The sequence below is a fragment of the Rattus norvegicus genome, chromosome 7, assembly GCF_021556685.1.
Source record: "Rattus norvegicus strain SHRSP/BbbUtx chromosome 7, alternate assembly SHRSP_T2T, whole genome shotgun sequence".
Taxonomy (NCBI): Eukaryota; Metazoa; Chordata; class Mammalia; order Rodentia; family Muridae; genus Rattus; species Rattus norvegicus.
In genome coordinates, this window is record NC_141540.1 from 62,207,360 (window position 1) to 62,233,109 (window position 25,750).

The following is a 25,750-nucleotide window of genomic DNA, read 5'->3' on the forward strand; positions in this document are numbered from 1 at the left end:
AGACCTAGCTGCTGGACCTTGGCTAGTAGGAGTGGATCTTGACAGTCCCAATCCTGTTCCAATCCTGGCCCAGACTCCACTTCTCTCAACCATAATGAGAGCAAGCCACAAGTTCCTAGTGCTGTGGAGCAAGCCACGCCATGGCCAGGCTGTGTTCCCTGAATGCTGAGAGTCGAATAGATCCCTCCCTCTTCACATGGCTCCTGTGAAGTACTCCATCACAGTGATAAGAGGAGTAACTTCTACAGGATGAGTATCGGGACAAGGCATGCAGGAAAGCAGCTCCACCTGCTGTCCTGGGTGTCCGGTCTTTCCCAGTCTCCCTGTGTGGATATCTTACACTGATCTAGCCAGATCTAATCAGCTCTTCCCGGCACAGATAGCCGGGCAGAATGGACTCTCTCTCTCTCTCTCTCTCTCTCTCTCTCTCTCTCTCTCTCTCTCTCTCTCTCTCTCTCTCTCTCTCTGGACTTTAACATGGTGTGAATCACCTGGAACTCAAATGATTGGTAACTGGGAGATAAGAGGAAGATCAATCTTTACTCAGTTCCAGTAAACACATAGCTTAAGTAGATTGGGCATCGGGGCAGCTTCCATATGGGGTCTCTACTGTGCTCAAAGCTACAGCGTTCTGGAGAAGGCTATTGAAAACCTGGCTTCTGGGTTTTTCTGAGAGCAGGAGCCATCAGAGAGCCCGTGCGTGCCCACTAAGGACAAGCTCCACAGGACTTGTCTTCCTGCACAGCAGCCGAATGGCGGATTAGGAGACTGGATGGACGGGCGCATCTTGATTCCAACTCGACGCGTAACAGAAGCGCTCATTCCCTCACTCGGCCCTCAGTGAGTGCTCACTGAGGTGCTGGTGTGCCAGGGACCACAGAGACAAGCGTGGGCTGCCTCACTCCGCCCCACCTGTGAGGCAAGGGAGAGCAGAGCGGCCAAGCAAGAAGGCAGGCAACGACGACGACAGACATCACAGAGGAGTGTCTAATCCAGTGGCAGAATCCCGTGGAATTTGATGACTTTAGCAGCAGTTCTCAACCAAGACCCCTTTGCGGGGGATCAAACAACCCTTTCACAGGGGTCACACATCAGATATTTGCATTATGATTAAAAACAGGCAAAATTCCAGTTATGAAGTAGCAACAAAGCGATTTTCTGGCTGGGAGTCAGCACAGCCTGAGGAAGTGTATTAAAGGGTTGCAGCATTAGGAAGGTTGAGGACCATTGATTTATATACAGGAAGAGAGCAACCATCCTCCAGAAGGCCAGCCTAGAGAAAAGCTTGGCGTTAAGTATAAAAAGACCCTCATCCTGTCCTCAATAATGCTATAGTGACTTGGATAAATACAGAATGGCAAAGTCTCCAAGTATCAGACTTGAAGGGGGCAGGCACGCATGGAGGCATGGAGCACGAGGAGGAGCCTGGTCCTGATTGGCTGCTCTGACGACATGGCAACCAGTGAGCTAAGCACAGGGCTTTGCATTGGCTTTGCTTGGGAATGAGTAGATGATAAGGATGTGTGTCCTTTAGCAAGTCATTATGAGGAAGTATTGATAAAGCAAAGCAAATATGGTCGTAAAATCATTGAGTATGAGAGTAGGACCGTCATGTCCTCGTTCTTCAGAACACAGGTCACCTCTGGAGGAGGTGAGACCCAAGCCTATCCTAGTTTGCTTTCTTATTAAATACATGGCCAATAACAACTTAGGGAAGAAAGGGGTTAATTTGGCTCACAGTTTAAAGTCTATCACCAAGGGAAGCTAAGACAGGAACGCAAGACAGACGTGTACAGGCAGGAACTAAAGCAGATTGCATAAAGGAACGCTGCTTACCAGATTCCTACCTTTGGCCTGCTCAGCTACCTTTTCTATACAGTCCAGGGTCAATTACTAAGGGGCAGCGTCACCCACTGTGGTGGTGGGCCTTCCTGTAGTACTTGACAATTAAGAAAACACCTCATAGATGTGGCCACAGACCAATCCGATCTGGGCAGCTCATCAGTTGAGGTTCTCTTTTCCCAGGTGACTCTCGATTTATGTCAAGTCGACAGCTGACATTAACTATGGCAATGCCTTTCAAGGAAAAGATGACAAGAAAAAGAGTACCCAGGAGGGCCTGAAAGAGCAAAAGACCCTTCAGGCCAGTCATTGGAGAGCTGACTAGCCAGAAAAAGAATGCTTGGTAAGCTCTAAACATATAATATACCATCACTATGTTAAGTCAATTTACAACTATTTCTCTCTTTTCTTTTTTTAGATTTATTTGTTTATTGTGTCTGAGCACATTGGAGCTGTCTTCAGACACACCAGAAGAGGGCATCAGATCCCATTACAGATGGTTGTGAGCCACCATGTGGTTGCTGGGAATTGAACTCAGGACCTCTGGAAGATCAGTCAGTGCTCTTAACCGCTGAGCCATCTCTCCAGCCCTACAACTATTTCTTTTTTTCCCCCCTGGAGCTGAGCTCTACCACTGAGCTAAATCCCCAATCCTGCTACAACTATTTCTTAATGTTTAATCCTCATGTGTAAGTAAGGCGGCAACCTTACTCTATCAGATCTTTTACTCTCCCCATTTGTCAGAGACACAGTTTTGGTCTTTGTAAGGGCCTGGGCATATGTTATTGTCACCTGCTATCTGTGTACTTCCTATAGAACCATACAAAAATAATAGCAGACTAGATGGCTGGTACAAACCGCTAACAGTCAATAAAAACGGAGGTGTTCCTACTGAAAACGTAAGCGGCTTGTTAAATTGGTATTAAAGTGGCTATGCACTTCAGTGAATGAAGACGTTTCTCCTTTATGACCACGCTATTCAGCAAAGAATGGCAGTTGTTGAATTATGAGGGCAAGGGAAGGGAGGGAGAGAAGACCGTTGTGAGAACTGACTGGTGGCAGCTGCAGTCCTTGACAGAGCTGGCTCAGAGACTCTCTTCTCAGATCTGAGAGCTCTCTAAGGGTGACTCCGATGACCAGGCAGATAAAGCTACATTGAGCAGGACAGGTGCTGAGCCTGTCTGCAGACGGTGCCAGCCACGAACAACTTAAAAATGTTGTAAGTGCCCTCAGCGTTGATGATATTAAAATGCCACACAACCGTGTCTTCTACTCTGAACGTACTTGGAGTAAATAATAAAGAACTGATGGTTGTTTCTGTCTTGGAAGCTGCCCTTGGGTGATCTGTTCCCCTTCTTCATGAACAATGTGTAAGTTCACATGGGATTCAAAGTAGGGAGGAGAGCGAGCTATTGTATTATGACATAATTATTTTGGTCAAAGTATTTCAGTGTCTTCATTGGTAAACTATCAAATTCATATCATACTACTTTTAAATCAATAATTTAAAATAGAGATTAAGCAGGGGTCTTTCTCTATTTCCTGGGAGTCTGAATCCATCCTCCCATCAATCTGGATCCTTATATCTGAAAGCCTTCTAGCACATGAGGAGCTTCGCTCCTCTCTTCAGTAAACACATTAACACAAATGTGCAATGGAATAAACAAGGAACTAAAAAGGTTAAATCTAAACATCGCATGTTAACCACTATTAGTTCTAACTGTAGTTGATAAATTTGAGGAACGTAAGCCGACAAAAAAAATTTAAGCGGCACAACGAAGACATGACAACAATCTTATTGTTTTATAATGTAAGATTTTCTAGTATTATTATTCTCATTTGATCTATTAGACCGTCAGATTTTGCAGGCCAGCAAGACAACTCAGTGGGGAGAGGCAACTGCCATGCAAGCCCTGCAGCCTGAGTTCTGTGTTCCCCGAGCTCACATAAGGTGAAAGAAGACAACTGACTACACAGAGTTGTTCTGACTTCCACACACACAGAGCGGCATGTGCACCCACAACAGGCACACACATGTGCACACATGTTTAAACACTAGGATGTCTGAAGCCATGTGTGGAAACTTAAGGTTCTCTGAGCTTACTTAAAATATATATACATATCAGTGGGAGAGATGGATCCAAGGTTAAAGCACTGGCTGCTGGCTGCTCTTTGAGAGGACCCAGGTTTGATTCCCAGCACCTCCAGGGTGGTTCATATCATTTGTAAGTCCAGTTCCAGGGACAGCATGTTTCCCCTGACCTTCACAGGCACTCTATGAACATGGTACGCACATGGACATGCAAACTAGACACCAACTGATTTACAGTAAAAGCAAGATAGATAGATATATATATAGAGAGAGATAGATAGATGATAGGTTCATACAGATAGAAATAGATAGTAGATGATAGGTAGATAGATTATAGATAGATGATTGATAGATGATAGGTAGACAAGCTATAGAGAGATGATAGATAATAGGTAGATAGGTAGAAAGATAAGTAGATAAAATGGAATTATACCAGAGAGATGACAATGTTCTCCCATGGGCCACAGACTATCTAACAGAAAGTCCAGTGCCAGGAATAGACAACTTCTCTTTGAGATCAAGAGAATCCAAGAGACTCCCCAAACAATATGGGCTATTCCCTCTGCACTTGGTTGCCTCTCAGAGCTTAAAATTATAATCACCACACACCACAGACACAGACTTGGAAGAATTGAGCTGGACCTGACCTGGAAGCTTCCTTCTTGAAGACTAGTTCTCAGAAGGGGCTATGCAAGCTGCCAAGAGAGAAAAGCAGTCAATAGTCCTACCCAACTGTAAAGACTATGAACAACAATGGCCAGCCCAGTAAGACAGACTCGATCTGCAATTGTGACACTTTGGTCTTGGGGATAACCACCAGCTGTCTAATTGTTCAATGAAGGGAAGTCATTCCTGGTGCTATCAACCTAGCCAACTACCCATGGATGGAAAGACCACAGAACCTGGAGGAAAACCAGCTGCCACCATCTTCCTAAGCCAGTGTAATTTCTCACTGCATTCTAAATACTTATCCTATGCCCACAGACATGCAGCACCCATCCTCATCAAAGAAGCTTCTTTTTGCAACCAATGGAGACTATGACAGAGATCCACAACTGGTCACAATACAGAAACTAGATGACCATGGAATGCCAACCCCATTAGACACCTCTACAGTGAACTGTCTCACGTCTAAGGGTCAGGGGAAATGGTGTAACAGGAAGCAGAAAGATTGTTAGAACCAGAGGACCAGGCTGCCTGCTGCTAGAGGTGTCTGCTAGACACGACGGGAGAGCAGCATATAATATCCCTACAATATGGTTGTAAACAAGACCTACATCACAACACCTGCCCAGGCAGATGGGGGAAATTTCATAACAACCCACTTGACAGGTGAAGAGCTACAAGTGATCAATGGCCGCCAACAGAATAAGAACCCATTTTCTCCAGCAACAAAATCGCAGAAAGGTTTTCTAATCTAAAGTGGTGTGATGCTTTGTATAGGCTCAGTCCAGGGAGTGGCACTATTAGAAGGTGTGGCCCTGTTGGAGTAGGTGTGTCACTGTGGGCGTGGGCTTTAAGACCCTTATCCTAGCTGCCTGGAAGACAGTATTCTGCTAGCAGCCTTCAGATGAAGATGTAGAACTCTCAGCTCCTCCTGCACCATGCCTGCCTGGATGTTGCCATGCTCCTGCCTTGATGATAATGGACTGAACCTCTGAGCCGGTAAGCCAACCCCAATTAAATGGTGTCTTTATAAGAGTTGCCTTGGGGTTGGGGATTTAGCTCAGTGGTAGAGCACTTGCCTAGGAAGCGCAAGGCCCTGGGTTCGGTCCCCAGCTCCGAAAAAAAGAACCAAAAAAAAAAAAAAAAAAAATAAGAGTTGCCTTGGTCATGGTGTCTGTTCACAGCAGGAGCACCCTAAGACAAATGGTCAGCCCCAAACACATGTACATATGATGAACACTAAATAGAGTCAATAAGTATGTGTGTGTGAGAGGGATTATTCTGCTCTATGTGTACTTTTATATGTGTATACTGATATTTAACATACATTTCCATGTTCTATGTAAACTAAGGGTAGATAAGATAGTTCAAGGGGCTGGGGATTTAGCTCAGTGGTAGAGCGCTTACCTAGGAAGCGCAAGGCCCTGGGTTCGGTCCCCAGCTCCGAAAAAAAGAACCAAAAAAAAAAAAAAAAAAAAAAAAGATAGTTCAGTGCTTGCTTCCAAGCCTGGTGACCTGACCTCAATCTCCCAGAGCTCACATAGTGGCTTTATTTTTTTGCAATCCACACACTCAATGGTTACACAAGAAATGTAATAAAATTTTGATTTGTAAATGTGTAAACTCCCCTCAGCATTGAGACGGGGAGGGGGGCAACAAATGTGTGGGGATGGAGGTCTGTGGAACATTGGACTCTGTAGCATGCTAGGAGTGGGTGAGAGGGAAGCCTGGAAGATGGGCTGGTGTTGAGGTTCTGGCTGTGGCTGTGTATTGTCATGTTAAATGCAGACTTTGCTCCAGAGTCTTCACATAGACCCAAGTGATGCTTGTGACCTTGCCCCCACATTATTGCTCAGTGAATAAAGATGCTAATGGCCAATACCTGGCAGAGGAGACATAAGCAGGCTTTAGGGGTTCTGGGCTTGGGTTCAGAGGAGAACAAGGAGGGAGAGAAGAAGGTGAAGAGAGGAGAAAGCTACCATGGGTTAGATGGGTCATAAAATAATGGCCATCTGGCCACCCAGGGTGACTAATTGGAGGTAAGGGCAGCCCAGACAAAACATGGCAAATATATAACATGATAATTGGCCATGAAATAGACCTAACAGCACAGCTGCCCAGTTCTTGTGCTGATTGAAGCTTATTATAAATCTGACGGGTGTGTGTGTGTGTGTGTGTGTGTGTGTGTGTGTGTGTGTGTGTGTGTCTTGTTCAGGAACTAAATGGTGGAAACAGAGCATAAACCCCAAACTGAGATTAAATGATTCCACAATAGTCTGAGAACGAACTGTCAGAGTAAGAACGTACAGAAACGGGTGGCACAGAGAGCTTTGTTTTCCCATAGAATGCTGGCAAAGAGAATGAAGTTCTGGGCCTTGTTTCATAGACGTGACCTCACTCACCACCATGTTTAGCTTGTGAGATTCCCTGGCAGCCAGCAGGTTTCTGCCTTGTCTTCCTCCCAGGCAGACGGAGGGCCAGGAGTTCAGATGCCGCGTAAGGTGCTGCAGTTTGCGCATGTGGATAATAGATTTCTTTCTTGTCTGGATTTCTTATTTTCAGTTTTGTTGTTGTAGTTATTGTTTATTTTTGAGGTTTTAAAGTCTCCCTCCTCTGTCCAAACAGGATCAACCTGTTCCTAACAGACAACTCTTAGTGCCTCATTCTCACCCAATCCCCCTTGAAGGACACTTGCTCTCAGGGACAGAGCCTTGACCAGCCATTACAGCAGGGAATTATAAAAGGTTTAGAATCCTTCCTGCCTTTTCCTCCCAGTTAACATTCAGGACTTCTCAGGAGACTTGTTTCAAAGCAATAACTTTTCTAACTCTACAAGGAAAGACAGAAGAGAATCATTGTCTCTGTTCCCCATCTGTAGTACCCCCCACCACTTGTACAAAATGCACCTCAGAATCAAGGGCCACTAGAGTTTAGACAGGACAGTCTAGTAAGGGTGAAAAGAGAAATAGTCACATAAACCTTTTTAAAATGTTGTTTTTCATGTCTGCATTCATGAGTTCTGAAATTTGTGCCATACTGAAGTTCTTTGTAAAATTTTAAACAGTGGTGTATTCTCTGGGGCCAAAGCTTCCCCTATTGAAAAATCAACAGAAACGATCAGTTTTATCGGAAGCAAAGATGTTCATTACATTGACTGATTAAGACTCTTAAAAGCCAGCTTCCCCAAACACTGTTGAATTGGGTTGAATGACCTGGCTTGATAACCTCTTTCTGTGCAGGAACCACACCTCAACCTTCCCTCAAGACCAACTGCCAGTTAAAGAAAGGGGCCTTGCAACAGAGCATCAGGGAACACAGGTAACATGTTACCTCGCCTCAAAGTGAACTTGTCATCTCTCAACTTCAGGTTTCTTCTAGGTTCACAGTCCATATAACTAGCAGAAAAAGCTTTAGCCCGTCTAAGAACGGCAAAAGAATCACAATGCACACCTTCCAGGATTAAGACTATCTCCACACAAAAATGCCAGCTAAGCCCTTTGGGAAACAGGATGTTCTGTCCTCTCTAAAATATGCTGATTTCAAGAGAAATACGGAAAAGTTGAACCTTTCGTAGTAAAAGGAAATGCCCAGTACTTTGTCCTTGGTTGCTTAGCAATGAAGGGCTGTAAATGGATTTTATGATTATGAAGGTTCAATAGCTAATGAGAGCATGCAAACGTTATAAAAACTCCCCGGAGACAGGACTGTTTCCTTGAACAAGAAATGTGCAGGTCTGTGCGTAAGCTTGGACACGTTCTTGTCTCAAAATAAATAAACTAGCACTTCGGTTTCTTTTAGAGTTGCCACATAACAGAGATCCATGCCCACTATCGATTTCCTCCATCTAAGCATTGCAGCATCAATCTACCCAACGCTGTGAGGTAGGTGCCATTATCCCCAGCATGCAAATAGAAGGGAAAAAAAACCCATAAAACAAAAAGCCCACTGAACCAAAAGATGAAGTCAGAAGCCAAGTTAAGCGAGTTAAGTCACACAGCGGAAAAGCCAACAAGCCAGGATTCAAAGCCAGGCTGTCACACATAAAAGAAAAAGTTGCTCAATGTCCCCGGAAGAGTCCTAGCTGGTGCCTCTCTCAGCTCCCAGTACTAAAAGCTGTCAAGAGCTTTGGACTGTAAACGTGACATTAACTCCATCTATGAAATAACGTGAACAGAATTCTTCCCATTGCTATCCGTGACATTTCTTTCTGTCGTTGCTAATACTTCAGTCTGGTTACCCCAGATGCTGAAAAGCAAGAGGTAAGATTTCCTTAAAGCTTCAGGGTAAGCCTAGCTGCCTAACCCCACTCCCACCCCCACCCCCCCGAGTTACAAGGTGAGCAGTGGGACAGGTCAGTGCTGGTGCTGTCACGTTCGCATTATTGCTTCTTCTCTTTTCTTTTCAAGATTTATTTATTTTATGTATGAGTACTCTGTCGCTGTCTTCAGAACACCAGAAGAGGACATCAGGTCTCATTACGGATGGTTGTGAGCCACCATGTGGTTGCTGGGATTTGAACTCAGGACCTCTGGAAGAGCAGTCAGTGCTCTTAACCTCTGAGCCATCTCTCCAGCCCCACCCCCTTTTTTTCTTTAGTTCTGTGGCCACTTGCTCTGTAACCATAATCCATTGCCTTCTTTCCATAGTTCTGGAACTAGGCTTTGCCAGACGGCAATAAAGTACCAACTATTTGCTGTCCAGAATAATTTCATATGCAAACTGTAAAAAAATAAAAATCTGAATGCTTTAGCATGAGCCATGAATTCTACAGGCACTCCGGTAGACATCTCCAACAAGCCTCCAAGAGTCAGACTTCTCTGCGAATGCAAGCTCTGACATCTAATAACACACTGCACTCCTTGCATGAACGTGTCCCCCTCGATTGTAAGATGCTGAGGGTGATGTTTCCTTCCGTGTTGTTGTATGTGGAAGAAGTTAATACATGACTGGGGGTGAAGGGTGACATGGTAGATTAGTCATAGAGCTCATGTCTCTCATGTGTGAGGTCTCAAGGCTTGATTCCCAGAACAGCACATTGTACCACAGAATCAAACGTTCTCTGACTGACTTTTTTTCTTCTTCTGATCATAGCCTGTTTAAGGAAACTCCTTTATAAGAATACTTTAAATGGATACCACTACTTTATTGGATATTAACTATATGCCAGGACGTGACGTATGTCCTAATTTGCTTTCTGTTGCTATGATAAATTCTATGACCAAAAGGGAAAGTTTATTTGACTTACATTTCAGTCAATAGCCCGTCACTAAGGGAGATCGGGCAGGAACACAAACAGAGCAGGGAGAGAACCATGGAGGACTGATTGGCTGGCTCCCCCTGGTTAGCGCAGCTACCTTTCTTCTTGTACAGCTTTGGCCCACCTGCCCAGGCATAGCACCAGCTGACCCCTCCTTCATCAATTTCCAATTTTAAAAAGGCCCACAGGCCAATCTGATGCTCTTTGATGAATCTTTCCTCAACTGAGATTTGTCCAGGTTTATGTCAGGTTGAAAAGGAACACGGTTATATGACACAAGTCCAACACAATTAAGAAAATGCCCACACAGACGTGACTGAAGGCCAATCTGACAGAAGCAATCCCTCCACTGAGATTCATCAGATAACTCTAGGCTATGTCAGATTGGGAGCTGAAGCTAACTAGAACATATTTCTACAGATCTCTGATGAAGTATCACTCAAGTCCTTCACAGAGGAGGAAAGGGAGTCCTTGTCAGCAGCTCTTAAGAATGCGGAGGAGACCACACTTGAGCCCAGATAAGCGAGGTAAAAGTCAGCGCTCTAACTGTGATGTACCTGACCACCACGGCAAATGGAAAGGCAGATCTCAGAGTCGATGCCTATGACGTACAAAGACATCCACTCCAGAGTGACTGGAATGCCCGCTGCACGAAGCTTCAAATGGAAAAGCTACTGTGCTTACAGCCTGCGGCCATTCCCAGCCCCAGGCCTGGTACCTAACAGCGTCTTCAAACACCGGCTCTCTCTCACCCGGGGCTGTTGCTTCCTCTCCATCAGCCATCTCCGAGAGATGTTCAAGAATTGATCCTGATCCTAAGACCACCTTATAACCCAGCCCTAGTTTCTGGCTGGACGTCTTAGTTGCAGACTTTAGTTTTCCATCCACCCCCAGGTAGTGTCTCTACTAGGTTTTCTACGAAAGACCTCCATTACCTATCTGATCCAAAGAATGACTTTTAAGTGAGGAGGTAGACAACCAACCCCCAAATGTTGTCCTCTGACTTCCGCCCGTGAACTGCAGCACTGCACACGCCTGCACTCATAAAGACGTGACAGATGTACACAATCACACACGATAAAATAGAAGTTGTAAAGGTAACTTTCTAGCTAGGGGTGTTAGCCTCCTGGGACCCCAACACTCCAGAGGCTGAGGGCAGAAGCTCAGGCTTGGGGCTAGCCTCAACTAACGAGGGATAGAGAGGGAAGGAGAGAGAGGTTTCCAAACAAATGGAAGTTGTGTTGCAGCTAAAATGTATTTCTGAGGTGCAAGCAGCCCAATGTAATAGAGAATTAGGAAGAGACATTAAGTGATATAACCCTGCTTCTGGTTTGAGAGGTGCTAATTTGTATGGGAGCCCCTCCAGCATTCAAGTGTTGGGGTGTTATAGCCTTCAGAGGTGGACCTTTGGGATGTGAGGAGACCACGGGGCTCCATTTCTCAGGATGGGATTAAGATGCTTTTCATTATTACTATTTTATGTATATGGGTGTTATGACTGCGTGGACATCTATGTACCACTTGCACGCATGGTGCCCAGGGAAGCCAGAAGATGGCATTGGACTCAGAGGAACTGTAGTTACAGACGACTGTGAGCCACCATGTAGATGCTGGGAATCGAACCCAGTTCTCCTAAAAAGCACCCAGTGTTCTTAACCACTAAGCTATTGTCCCAGCCCTGGTGTCAACACTCTTATTAGAAAGCTCTCGGGCAGCACTCATCCCTCTTGCTTTCTTGTCCCTCTGCCTTCTGCTATGGGAGGACACAAGAAGGTCCTCATCAAACAAGAGGCACCAAGGCCTTGACCTTGGGCTGTCAAGCCTCCATAACTGAAGACTTACATCCTTCATAGATTTCCCAGTCTCCAGTGCTGTGTCATCTCACACAGAGCAGAGGAACACACACCAGCTATGAAGCAAAGAGCATGCAGGGCACAGTGTGCTGGAGGAGGAGGGTAAGTCTGGCCTCCGTGTGAACACTCAGGAGCTGTAAGCATAGGTCGGGAGATTGCCAACAGTTAGGGCTGTGCTGAAAAGTGGGAACTCATGGGTAAGCGTGTGCTGCTCGAATACATGTGCTTCGGAGGCAGGTGTTGGGTCAGATGTGGAGGAAGGAAGCTGATTTTGGAGAAGTAAGAAGGACAAGGATGTCGTGGGTGTAACTAGGAGAGAGTGTCATGAGTAAACAGAAGGTGACAGTGGCGGGTACACACAACTCTCAGGGGACCCCGGCTAACGGCTTCCCACAGGTTCTAGCAATGGGAAGACCTTTCCGAATAAATGGGTGGAGAAGCCAAATCACTGTGTGCTGAAAGTGACAGTGGGTGTTTGTGGGAGGTTGGCCATGGAAGTGGAAAAAACAGGTGAGTGTTTGGAAGTTAAGATAACACAGAGATGGGAGAAATTCAGATCAAAAAGATAGCTCAACACTTGAACCAGGCCTAATGACCTGGTTCTTCCTATCCCGACTGACATGACACGAGACCTTTGAAACCGGAGTGAAAGTCAATGTGAGGGAGAAGAGACAACAGTCTCCAGATACCATCAACCTGATTCAGAGTGTGGCCAAGGGCCACAGATAAATCAATGACTGCCAAGGAGTGGGGAGGAGCTCCAGCGAAGGAGAGAAGGAAGCTCACAGAGAAAGTAAAGACGGCGCCAGAAATCAGATGCACCTACGACTCGAGGAATCAGAAGATGGTCTGCCTCCTCCAGAACCTCAGAGACAGACGGAAGCGAGACTCCCTGGAGCCATCACAGTTAGCAATGCCGTGCTGGCATGCTGATTTTGAACTTCTGTCCAAAACTGTCATTCGAAGCCACCAGGTATGTGATTTCTGATAGCAGCCCTAGGAAGTTAATACACTCTCTATGACAATAAATGTGTAACTCCCACTTAGGAATCTTAAACAACCCCTACCACACTCTCAATGCCTGGTCTCTCTTAGGACACCTCAAATGCGATAGGCAAAGCAGACAGAACTGAAACATTTACCACAGCACCCATCTCTCTTTGGAACATCCCACCTCCCCTCTCACTATAGAATTGGTTGTCCTGCCATCTGAGCATGCTCCGTCCAGATGCTCTCTGTGCCATGCCGGCCTGGGTCGAAGTTCACCATCAAAGTGTCTTCCTTTATCCCCCTACGTGTTCAGTTGGCGTCTCTGGACTGGTGTATTTACTGATGGAAACAAGTTCTGTAGCATGTCCCATCTTAAAATCAAAACCAGACCAACTCTCCAATTATATTTCTCTCCCTCTGCACACCTCTAGTTACTGACACATTTCTTGGTTCCTACTCCACAGTGAACGTCCCCCAAAGTGTTATCAATTCCAGCCCCTCATCTACTCTCTTTCAACCCCATTGACTGACTTCTCCCCTGTGATGATTTGTATATGCTCGGCCCAGGGAGTGGCACTATTTTGGTATAGCCTTGTTGAAGGAGGTGTGGCCCTGTTGGAGTAGGTGTGTCACTGTGGGTGTGGTCTTTAAGACTCTCACTCTAGCTGCCTGGAAGTCAGTCTTCCACTAGCAGCCTTCAGATGAAGATGTAGGGCTCTCAGCTCCTCCTGCACCATGCCTGCCTGGATGCTGCCATGTTCCCACCTTGATGATAATGGACTGAACCTCTGAGCCTATAAGTCAGCCCCAATTAAATGTTGTCCTTAAAAGAGTTGCCTTGGTCATGGTGTCTGTTCACAGCAGTAAAACCCTAACTACGCCCCATGGAAGCCACTTGAAAGGTCATAGGCAACCATCTTTTATCTAAGTAATTATATGAATGGTCCATTATCTGATCCTTTTCAAACACTGTTTCCTATCTTAACCTCATGCTCCCCCCACCCCTCTCTCCACTTTGCAAACCACTCTCACTGGGATACCCATGCCCTCATTGTTGCTCTTTTCTATCTATTTTACCTTCTCCGTGATCTGATCCAATCTCAAAAGCTGTAGGCATCACTGTTAAGCTGGTGACTCCCAGACTCTCAAAAGCAGCCCTCGCCCTTCCTTGGGATTCAGACTCAGTTAGCTAACTACCTCACCATTGCTTCTATTTGGTCATCTCAATGCTTTCTGAAATGTCAAGATGTCCCCAATACACATACACACAGAGAGACACACAGACACACACACACAGACACACACACACAGAGGCACACACACACACACAGACACACACACACACAGAGACACGCACACACACACACACAGACACACACACACAGAGACACACAGACACACACACACAGAGACACACAGACACACACACACAGACACACACAGACACACACACACACACACACAGACACACACACACACACACACACACACACACACACCTGTACTTTCTTTCCTTTTCCACCTCTAAATCAATCACACCACCATGTATGTCTTCTGACTCTCACACATGGCATCATTCTTTCCAGACAGCCTGTCTTCCTTCCTATCACACCCTATCCATTTGAAAGTCCTTCTGTCCTGCTTGACACTGTCCACGAGTTTTCCGTGACATAAAAATGAGAGCCTGACCTCTAATGCACCCATTGGCACTTGCTACAGGCCAACCACCTCCTCCTCTCCTCATCCCCATGGGGCCCCAAAGCTTTCTCAGCTTGGTGACTCTGTACTGCTTCTCGTTGCCTGAGACGATCTCCTCCCACGTCAGGCCCCTCAGGTACGGTCTCTTCAGAGGCCTTTCTTGATTGCTGTAACCCAAGTGATCCACTCTCCCTCCCTCCATCATGGCCCCCATACTGGCCTCTGGGCTTAACGTTATCTTTTGCTTTTGTGATCGATGAATCTTCTTGTTGTCTTTTGAAGACATTTTTAAAGTTTTGTGTGCACATAGGTGTATACATCCCAAGCTTGTCTGGTGACCGCTGCAGACAGAAGAGGGTGTGGGATCTCCTAGAACTGGAGTTAGTCATTTTTGTTGTTGTAATTGTTTGGGAATCTTACATTTGTGCTCTGATCATGCTCACCTCCCAGATTTCCCACGTCTGCATTCCATCCCCCATTACCTTCCTCCCAACCCCACCCTCCCCCCAAAAACCCAAGTCCATTTTGCATGGTCCATATATACACTGGAACATGGTAAAATTCCTAGTGGCCAGTGCCCCAAAGGAAGACGAGTCATTGAGCCAGCAGCCAGCAGCCAAGACCTGGGACAATAAGGGGGCTAGCTCTCCCACACATACACAAAAACCTATACCACAGAGCTGTGGGCCAGCGAGGGGCAGGGCTAGCTCACTGTCACTCACAGATCTTAGCATGGCTTCAGGCAGCAGCCCAGACCACAGGCGTCCACTCCGGCTTTGTTGGCAACACACCATACCAGGCAGGTCTTTGTCATTTTTATTTGTTTCCTTAGCTTCTTTTTAGCTTAGAAAAGCCAGCCCATTAGGACAAGGTCTCTGCTTGACATGAATACAATGGGGTCCTAAGAAACACACATTTCCCCCCAACTGACTGGCTCAATAAACAAAGAGAGAAATCAGTAATGATTTGTGCCCTGGCACTCTCCGGCATCTGGCATAGGTGTGGGGGTCAGAGGTCAACATTTACAGAGTTCGTTCCCTTTTTCTTAGGCAGAGTCTCTCATTGCTTTACTGCCATGCTGCCTACTCTAGACTGGCTGGCCACCAGCTTCTGGCTAATCCTTCTGTGTTGGTCCCCTATCCCTATGGATTACAGACACATGACACAACAACCTACTTCTTTTTAGTGTGGGTTTAAGAGATCTGAACTCGGTTACCAGGCTTGCAAGGCACACCTTGCACTTGCTATCTGGATGACTCTTAAGCAAGGTATTAGCTTCAGGATTAAGTTGCACAAGGGAGAAGGAGAGATACCCGGAACCTCTGTGAGCAAATAAAATGTTAACACTAGAAATAAGCCAAGACTACTGACCTCTCTGCACCAGGCACCATTAAAGAACAAAACAACCACAAACAGAGATAATATAATCACCTTTTCTTTACAAATAGGGAAACATAAGGACAGAGAGGTCCACTCAACCCTAGACCTAGAAATAGCACATTGCAAAACCACACGATTCACAGCTGGGACGAACGACTCAAAGTCCATGGTCTCAACTACCGTCCCACACGCAGCACGAAAAGGCTCAATAAATAACAACCATTATTGCTAATTGGGCTTGAGACTAGGGGTTGGCAAACATTTCCTGTACAGAGTCAGATGGTAAATGGTTTAGGTTTTATGGTCCGTAGGGGTCACCACTCGAGTCTGCCACCACAGCACCAAAGCCTCGGTAGGCAGCGTGGACGTGACTGGATGTGTTCTAATGAACCTTATTGGCTGGGAAGATGTGGACTCGAGGTCCTGGCTTGTGGCCGTCTGCTGCACATCAGCAGGAAATACCTGACGATACGAGTTGTTCTCTCTGCAGTCCATAAGGAAGTTTAGTGCTAAAGAGTAAAGCGATATAATCCTGTGTCGGTGGTGCTGGTTTGCTCGTTTAAAACATACGAAAGGACAAATTTGGTGAGACAGGCCTGAAATTCCAATGCTTAGGGAGCTGAGGCAGGAGGATTTATAGTTTGATGCCAATCTGGGCTACCTAACAAAGTATTATTCGTAAAACCTAAACCCAAGCCAAAACAAAAACACGTGGGACAGTGTACTGAATAAAGAGACCATAGACTAACCTCCCTTCTGGTTACCTCTATGTTAGTGCCTGTGTATTGAACACTTAGGTTCCAAGACACAGGGGAGTCTGCCAGAAACCAGGCTTACCTCAGAGTTGGAAAGATGGCACCAGTAATGCCAAGGCGACTTATGAAAACCGTCTCTTGGGAGGGTTTATCTGGGGGAAGACACTGGCAAGCCTAATGGGTTTCAAATGAAGTACATGCAGGTGGCCGAGGTCTGAGCTGATCTCTTGATGCCACACTTTAAACTGATCTCTTAATACCTCCATTTAAACTGGAAATCGCCTTCACTTTAGGGATCCCAGCATGAAAGAGGAGAGGAGGTGTGTTCTCTGCATGGCTCATGCCAAGACCACGTGGTTTCTAACCAACTGCCCACACCAGACAGAAGCTTGCAGAAAGCCTAAATCACTTGCATGATCTGGCTGGTTCTTTCTGTCATGGGCTTTTTCTTGTCCCATCTCCTGGAAAGTGTACGCTGTCTCCACACAGCTGTGGTGCAGATAAAACAAGCTCCCACGTCTATAAGAGTAACTTTACACTGGAGGCGATGCTGTCTAAAATCCTAGCCGCAGAGGTGAATCAAGTCTGCCCTTAATGAAGGTAACTTTCTGACCCACTGGGTCGGGCAGCGAAAGCCCTCTGAGCTCATGACCTTCTAGAAGTGGGACATGGTCTTGGGGCACTTGCCATTTGCTCTTTCTCCACGAGCCCAGATTCTGCTGAGACAGAAGAAAGCGAGAAGAAGGGTGCTGATTGTTTGAGACAGGAAGTGGCGATCCCAGTGTGAAAGACAATCAATCAATAGACTAGCAAGGTACTCCTTGCCTGTGGGAATATCTACCCCAGGACCAGCTCCAGCAATGGGCAGTCTGCCCTGTCTACCCCAGGACCAGCTCCAGCAGTGGGCAGTCTGTCCTGAACATTGCACTTGGCTGTTCCTGGCTTCTGATCCTTCCCTTGAAAAGTCAGGAGCATCAGCCCATCAGAGTCAGTATTTCACTTTGGAGAAATAATATACAAGGTCCACTTTAGGCAACTTGTACCTGTGTCTGTCTCATAATAGTGGAATCTGAATCTTCCCACCAATGGTTGGTCTTTGTCTCTGCTTTCTCTGGCCCATTCACTGGGCCGTTCTGCCACTGGGCAATTCTTTCTTCTTTCCCTGCATTTGGCTCTGTTGAGTGCCTCAAACAGAGCTGCAATTCAACAAGGCTGGTTGACGGGAATAGGGGCTTGCACCGTTCTTTCATTCTTTTCGTAAATATTAGGGAGCAACCGCTGTACAGTGCACGGTGTCAGCATGTTGCAAGCTTTCTCTCTCCTCTACTCAGCAGAACTACCTCACCATCCTCGGAGCCTTTCTCGAGTACTCTAGGAAATTTGCCCGTTATTTTACTGCTCCAGAGCCATCTGTGTTTTCCTAAACCTTGTGTTCTCAAGCAACTTGTATATAGCACAGTGGTTCTCAACCTTCCTAACACTGCGACCCTTTAATACAGTTCCTTATGCTGTGCTGACCCCTCCCCCAACCACGACATTATTTTCATGGCTACTTCATAAACTGTAAGTTTTTGCTGCTGTTTTATGAACTGTGATACAAATATCTGTGTTTTCTGAGAGCCTTAGGTGACCCCTACGAAAGAGTTGCTGGACACACACACGCCCAGGGCTGACCCATAGGCTGAGAACTGCTTCCACAGCAGCTAGTTCTGCCTTCCCCGCATCTGTACTGCCCTCTTGTGATAATGGCTGCCCGGGGAAACAGAAACAGAAACCATTCAGAGCTTTGTTGATAGCTTTCTAGAGAGGCCATTCCTGAGAGACTCTGTCCTTGCACAGTCTGGGGTTCTAAAAACCCCCACCACAGACGTGCAGGGAAGCTGGATTTTGGTATTCTAGTTTAAAACAAAAACCAGCATCAGCATAAACTTCGACTGGCAAAGCTTTAAAATACAAAAGTATACTATCAACTTCAATTCTTTAACATCAAAATCCTTATACGGGAAAATGTCTTATATAGGACAAAGACTCCATGGAAGGGAGAAAGATTGCTTTCAAATGTACGACGGTTTGCCAAGAGTTTTACTGGTTTTTTAGACCTTGATTAAATAAACACACACACACACACACACACACACACACACACACACACATTTTGGGTCAGTGGTTAAGGATACTTGCTGCCATTACATACATATGTGTAAGCAAGCACTCACACATACACATACACTAAAACTAAATCTTTAGAAATTATACTTTGCATATTAAATAGTACTACGATGGAATGATTTGATACCGTTTTATCAAAAGTGGAGGGGAAAGAAAAAGAGGGGAGATTTTCAGGCTATTAAATCCCTCCCCCAAAACAATTTTTAGTCACGTTTTAAAAATGGGTGAGTATGACACATGCATTCAGTGACTAATCATGTCTAAGTCCCACTTCACTTGTAACCAGTGAAATTACATGCAAAATGACACTTGATTCCAAACAGGGAGAAACAAATAGGAATATGGTTGCAGCAGATCCCCCAACACACACACATATACACCCACTACACCACATCCAGTTTTGCCGACTTTGTTCTAAAGAAGCTTTTTATTCTTTAAGTTTTAGGGAAAGGATAGTATTAAAATCTAAGGGACCAGTTTCATTCAACAGCCTGCAAGTTCCACCTAAAGAGGTGGAGTAGACATGGCTTAAATAGGCACTCGGTGTTTGTAAATAGCGGAAGGAATTTTTTTTTTTTTAATTGGCAGCTAGCTGTAGTTGTCTGGGCTTGTGCCTCTGTTTCCCCAGTATTTAGCATTTTTCCTACTTACACGCTCAGAAAAAAAAAAAAGGCTGTGCATGGAAAATGGGATCCTTCCCCATCAAAGAGGTTGCGCAGTTTAGTTTGAGGCTAAAAAGGAAACTGAAGGATAGTGATGATGATGATGGTGGTGGTGGTGGTGGTGGTGGTGGTGATGATGATGATAAGTATAAGTATATACCGTGTGGAATACATATCCCAGTAACTCCAGAAGAGATTTATAGAAACAGTACCCTAGAGCTCTCTATGGGGACAGCAGGTGAATGGTGAGAGTCTAAAAGCCTTTCAGAAAAAACAAAGGCCAGAGACCAGGTTTCCTCAGTAGTAAAAGGAGACAGAATCTTTCTGTGTCTGTCTACAAGATGAATGGTGGTTTCTCTTTCAAAAGAAAAGTGTCCTGGCAACTGTCACATAAGATGTGACCCTAGAAAACATCAGGAGAACGGTGTTGCATTAGTGTGTGGGGCACACACCAAGCAGGACCCGGGTGCATGGTGTCAACCCTGGCCTCAGTTGCAGGCAGGACTCTGGGGGCCCGAATGCAGGATCAAAGGAACACAGTGACTCTCACGGCTTCATTTGACTTTCCTGCCACTTCCGGCAAAATCTAAACCATAGAGATGACCTCATCGTACCCATTCCTTTTGGCTGTGACCCGGAGTCTTAAAGTGCCTTTGGTATGACGTGCCTTCTTAGTGCGCAGCGTCTGTTGGGCCTTACTTCTTTTCAATCTTCACTAAACTCAAGGCCAGAGTCACTTTTTTGAGCATGCTACTAACTGTCCTTGAGCGAGTGCACCCTGCACCACCCTCATTCACCTTCATGAAAACCCCTGGGCCGTGTAAAAACCTGGCCACATTTCTCTTCCAGACAAAGTCTGAGCCTGGCTAATTGAAGTTCTCAACTATATATCAAACGGGGCAACAGGGCCAACCAAGGTCTTCCTAACTTGTTACTGTAAGAGTATCTTCTCTGTGAGATGTGAACAACTGCACCGCCATGTTGGATGTTGAGGAGGGAATGACGATGTGGAGTAACAATGCCACTGTCAATCATTTTCATCAGGGAGAAGAGAAGTTCAACTACCAAAGCAAAGGACCGTCAAGCCACAAGGTTTTTAGAAGCGTTATGAACAAACAGAAAGGTGGGAGCAGGAAGCGGGTGTCCCTTCGCTGTTTCAGGCTGATTTGAAGGTAGTTATGCTAAAGTCCACTAAGACGTTTTAATTAAAGCCTTACTTTTTTGTTACATGGTATTTAGTCATTTCAGAGAGAAGACAGATCTGGCGTTTTTATAAAGGACAGAAGGAATGGGCCCTAATACATGTAGACAGGTGACAAGACAAGGGCTCACTTGACTCTTAATGAAGAACCTAGGTAAGGCGGAATCCTCTGGTTTAAAAACCATTTCCCCAGCCTGCCCTTCCAACTCAGGAGTTATCTGATAGCGATCTTCCAGGGGCAAAGCATAAGTGGACTCTGCGGAACAGAGAGTGAAAGTGAGCGGAGACGCAGCTCCGGGAAGAAACCATGGCGCCCAGCGGGCCTTACCTTCAAAGAACTGCTGCAGAGCCTCGTTTTCATCCAGGACGTCCATGCTGCTCTGGTTCTGTGGCTGCCTCCTCTTCAAACAGGGGCTGCCAGACCTCAGGGAGCGTTGTCCTTGGGACCCAAAGTCTAGGAATACTCCCGGAAAGCCTCCATCGTCTTTTTATTGACTTGAAGCATTTCTTCGGCCATCCGCTCAAGCCGGGAGAGATGGCTAAGTTCTCAAAGATGACTGTAAAGCAAAAGGACGTGCAGCCACATAGGAAGTAGTGACAAATCTCTCTTGGTTCAGGGACTGCTTCTACTTTGCCCAGTGGGCTTTGTCTTAAGGACCTTTGCCCTTGGTGACACATGTAATTACATAAATGGGCAATAAACGCCGAGCCTTATCTCCTGTGGGCTCTTTGCACCAGTGGTTCTCCCATCCCCACCTCCATCAGCAGATCCAGTCAACCACCGGAAGAAAAAAAAGATAGCTACTTTTCCTTAACCTCAGAAAGGGGGCACATCAATGAAATCGGTGTCGGAGGCGGCCCAAAAGGCTGAGTTACTTTAAAGGCTTTGTTAGGATAAAAAGTTAAAATTTGTTCAACCTTTTTAAATGTAACATGCAAAATTACATTTTCCTCAGTACTTAGACGACTTCTTCAAAATACACTCGCGCACACGCACACACACAGACACGCACACACATGCACACACACACACACATGCACACACACACACATGCACACACACACATGCACACACACACACACACACACACACACACACACACACACACACCGTATCTCTGTAGCCCTGGCTGTCCTGGAACTCAGTCCATAGACCAGACTACCCTTGAGCTCAAAGAGATCCTCCTGCCTCTGACTCCTGAGTGCTGAGTAATAAAGGTGTGAGCCACCACACCCCACTCTACCCCACCCTCGCTTCGAAACCTATAAACTTTAGATGTAGACTAATTACGAAAGTCCCTCTGCACTGGGTTCTCGACGTAGAACATTTAAAACTATTTTTTAACCTCACAATCTTGAGACAGAACTAAACAAAAACTGCTTTCGCTGTTTAGCTAGTTTGTTTAGTAATCGCCTAAGAACATAGTTGGAAGGTAAACTGTCATTTGCCCCAACCTCCCTCTTTTCACTCCACTGATTATTCTGAAAACCATCCTGAGCCTAGCAAAAAACCTGGAAGAGCACTTCCACAAAATACCCATATACATTTCATCCAGATGTATTAGTTATTACCTTCATGTGCTTCGTTTTTCCTTTTTTAGTAGATAAACAGTTTCTCTTAGGCTGAGCCATATTAAGAGACTGTCACTGACATCTTGACATGTCACCTAAAAATAAATCAGTAAGTCCCCATAAAGTAACTGTTTGCTCATGTCACAAACAATTTCTACTAAAAAAATAACATCAATTTCATATTATTATATTGTATAGTTTCTCCCATTCCTGAAATTGCTGCTATATGACTTCTGGTTTGCCAGTCAAGCATTCATTAAGTCTTCCTGAATGGTCTTTGTTACAGCTTTGTAAAACATAGAGCGGGGCTGAGGATGCCACGCCCCGCTCATTCTGTTGGTAGAGTGCTGGCTTAGTGTGCATGAGGCCCTGGGTTCTATCCAGAGTATTGCATTAGTATTAGTTAGTTAGTTAGTTAGTTAGTTGGTTAGTTAATGGACAGAACAGTCCCCTTGCCGCTTCCACTAATTGCTCCTTTGTGATTTTGATGTTTGTGTCTAACCAGTCTACTGTCTTATAGAATGTGCCTTGTGAACTTGCCTCTTGTTTCACTATCAGGATTGGTATAGCTGATGTAGGATATTTCTAACATGTATTTTAAAATCGCACACAAATAGGGACTGGAGAGATGGCTCAGTGGTTCAAACCACTGGCTGCTCTTGCAGAGAACCCAGGTTTGATTCCCAGCGCCCACATGGCAGTTAAGAACCATCTGTACCTAGCTGTGGTTGCAGAGGATCCTAGGACTAGACCCTGGAACTAGGGCACATACCCCTTTCACGTTTACATAGGAACTAGACACAAAAGTGGTGCACAGACACGCATGTCAGCAACATACCCACACATAAATTTAATTGTTTTTTGTTGTTGCTTGGCTTTTTGTTTTGTTTGTTTGTTTTTTGCTTTTTGAGACAAGGTATCTCTGTGTAGCCCTGGCTGTCCTGGGACTCACTCTGTAGACCAGACTGGCTTGAACTCAGAGATCCACCTGACTCTGCCTCCTGAATGCTGGGATTAAAGGTGTGGGCCACTATGCCTGGTTAATTTTAAGTATTTCTAACCAATTACCTCTCTCTCTCTCTCTCTCTCTCTCTCTCTCTCACACACACACACACACACACACACACACACACACACACACAGAGAGAGAGAGAGAGAGAGAGAGAGAGAGAATTTATTGGAAATAAGCAAATGATTTTAGGGAAGTTCAGGGAGTTTAAAGTCACATTGAGCCCCAGGTCTAAAAAGAATGTCCTTCCATTTTGTTTTGTTTTTAAGATTTATTTATTTATTTCATGTTTGTGGGTACATCATTGATGTCTTCAGATACACCAGAAGAGGGATCAGATCCCATTACAGATGGTTGTGAGCCACCATGTGGTTGCTAGGATTTGAACTCAGGACCTCTGGAAGAGCAGTCAGTGCTTTTAACTGCTGAGCCATCTCTCCAGCCCTGTCCTTACATTTTTTAATCGAAGGAATTTTCTACTTTTTTCACTTGACTTCTGTGATGCTGTGTGCTTGCTTAAAAACAAATGTTAAAAGACAAATAAATAATGTTCTTTGCTCCCTGCAAGCTCAAATCACAGGAATGAGAAAACCACCCCTAACTATAACTACTTCTGTGTTCTCCTGGGGAACCAGTCCAGGAGAACACAGAAAGACGATAATTAGTTTCATGTGGAAGAATCTATCAAGGTGCCGCAGAGCAGACTTAGATAATGACCTTGTCTTTAAAAGCAAGAGCAATTGCGTGAGGGGAGAGAGCACAGCTGCAGAGCCTGTGAGACACACTGGGAAAGGCCCGGAGGAGGGTAATCGATTTTAAATGGAACTCCACCATATGCATATGCACGTGACACTGGTGGTTTCTGTTTCTGTTTAGAAACTGATATAATTACATCCAACTTGGAGAGACAGCTCCATTAGAATGCTGGTAAATGTCAGTTGAGATGCTGTAAATGGGTCAAAATACACCAAACCTTTGGCACCCCTTAAGCTTGGTGTCGCAGGGATAGGGAGGGGCAGTGTGGCACAGTAGAATCAGAAAAGTGACTAAATTTGTCAGAACCATCACCCTGAGCAAAAATTGACACATTAATCCCACCCCTGCCCCCACCCCCGTTAACTTGAACTTATAGGAGATATTTTTGATTTCCTGTAACAAGCACACAGCTTCCTTCACGTTGTCAGCTGAAAAAAGAGAAAAAAAAAAACTGGAAACAATTCCACAGAACTGTTCAGCCTTTTGGGGTTTGGTGATGGAACGCGTGTGCACGTGTTTCCTACCGTGGCCCCAATAGTCCATGAGAGCTTCTTGTTCTTTATTTCCTGCACATATTTTTTTAGCTTAATGTATTTTAATAGCAAATTTACAGGAACAGCACAGAAGACAGACAACATTAAAAACATGTACTTGCATGTAGGACAACTCCGTTAGAAAAGTATAGTGAATGGATGGAATCTACTGTATGATAAAATGCTACAAACACCATTTAGTTGCTGTCAATAAGAAATTTACTTATTTTAAAAAAAAATCCAAATGCTGGCATTGTCCAGAACTTTTTAACAGGTTTATTTATAATTGTTATAAAGTTGAACTGTTGAAATGTGTTCACTGAAACATTTTGCTTGCATTAATGCTTTACATCTTGCATTTATATTAAAAAATTCACCCACAAATGAACGTGGAGAAACTGCCAATACCTGATTCTGTCCCCTATGTTTCCACTCACAATTATATACTTAGGTACCTTTGATCCCATGCAAAAAATATCTAACATTCAGAACTACTGATAAAAGGAAGAAGAGGAAAAAAAAACTTGGTTTTTGAGAATGAAATGTTTCCCCTCCTAGTGGACTCTTAAACACGTTCTCCTAGTATGCGGCGTGCTAGCTGGATGTCTTTTGGCATAATTGTTACACGTTTGGCATGGCTAGCACACAGGTTGGTATCTTCAAAAAGGCCAATCAGATAGGCCTCACTTGCCTTCTGCAAAGCACCAATCGCTGCACTCTGGAAGCGCAGGTCTGTTTTGAAGTCCTGAGCCATTTCTCGCACCAGATGCTGAAAGGGGAGCTTGCGAATCAGAGGTTCAGTGAACTTCTGATAGCGTCTGATTTCTCAGGCCTGTAATGATGAGGTTTCTTCACCCCTCCAATAGAGGGCGCACTCTTGCGAGCGGCTTTTGTAGTCAGTTGTTTCCTGGGTGCCTTACCACCGGTGGATTTGCGGGCAGTCTGCTTTGTATGAGCCATGCTATGGGCACCTCCTTAATTACCCGCCTTCTCCTTCGGCTGGAGCTCAGCAAGAGAGAGGCAGCACTGTCGTTAGAGAGCGGCATCAACAAATGAGGATCTATAAACCTGAGTGAGGAACATGCCAAAACACTGAAAGTGACTTGTACTGGTATGTCTGTCTCACCTGAGTTCTCCCACATCGACAAGTGACCACAACCTGAACCATATTACTATCTTGTGGTTTTAAATTGCTATGAGTTAAAGACCAGCCTGGGATATAAGTGAGTCCCAAACTAGCCTGGGTTACATAGTGAGATACTATGTCTTTAAAAAAAATGAAAGTGAAATTATCTATTCGCGGATATGCAAATAC

General features: G+C 45.2%; 1 protein-coding gene and 1 pseudogene across 4 annotated transcripts in view; both read right to left on the reverse strand.

The window, feature by feature from the left end:
- Myrfl (myelin regulatory factor-like) overlaps positions 1-21,192 on the reverse strand; it is a 117,021-nt gene extending 95,829 nt beyond the window's left edge. For 3 of the 4 annotated variants that reach the window (XR_015624187.1, XM_087557914.1, XM_087557915.1), the window contains exon 1: positions 20,894-21,192. Coding sequence is in view for 3 of the 4 variants with exons in the window: in XM_087557914.1 (XP_087414040.1) it covers positions 20,894-20,939 (46 nt within the window). In the remaining variant the exon portion in view is untranslated. The remainder of the gene's footprint in view (positions 1-20,893) is intronic. The other variant, NM_001432407.1, reaches the window with a different exon arrangement.
- Positions 21,193-24,915: 3,723 nt separating this feature from the next.
- On the reverse strand, positions 24,916-25,492 carry LOC148004689 (histone H3.3A-like; annotated as a pseudogene).
- Between the last annotated feature and the right edge of the window lie 258 nt (positions 25,493-25,750).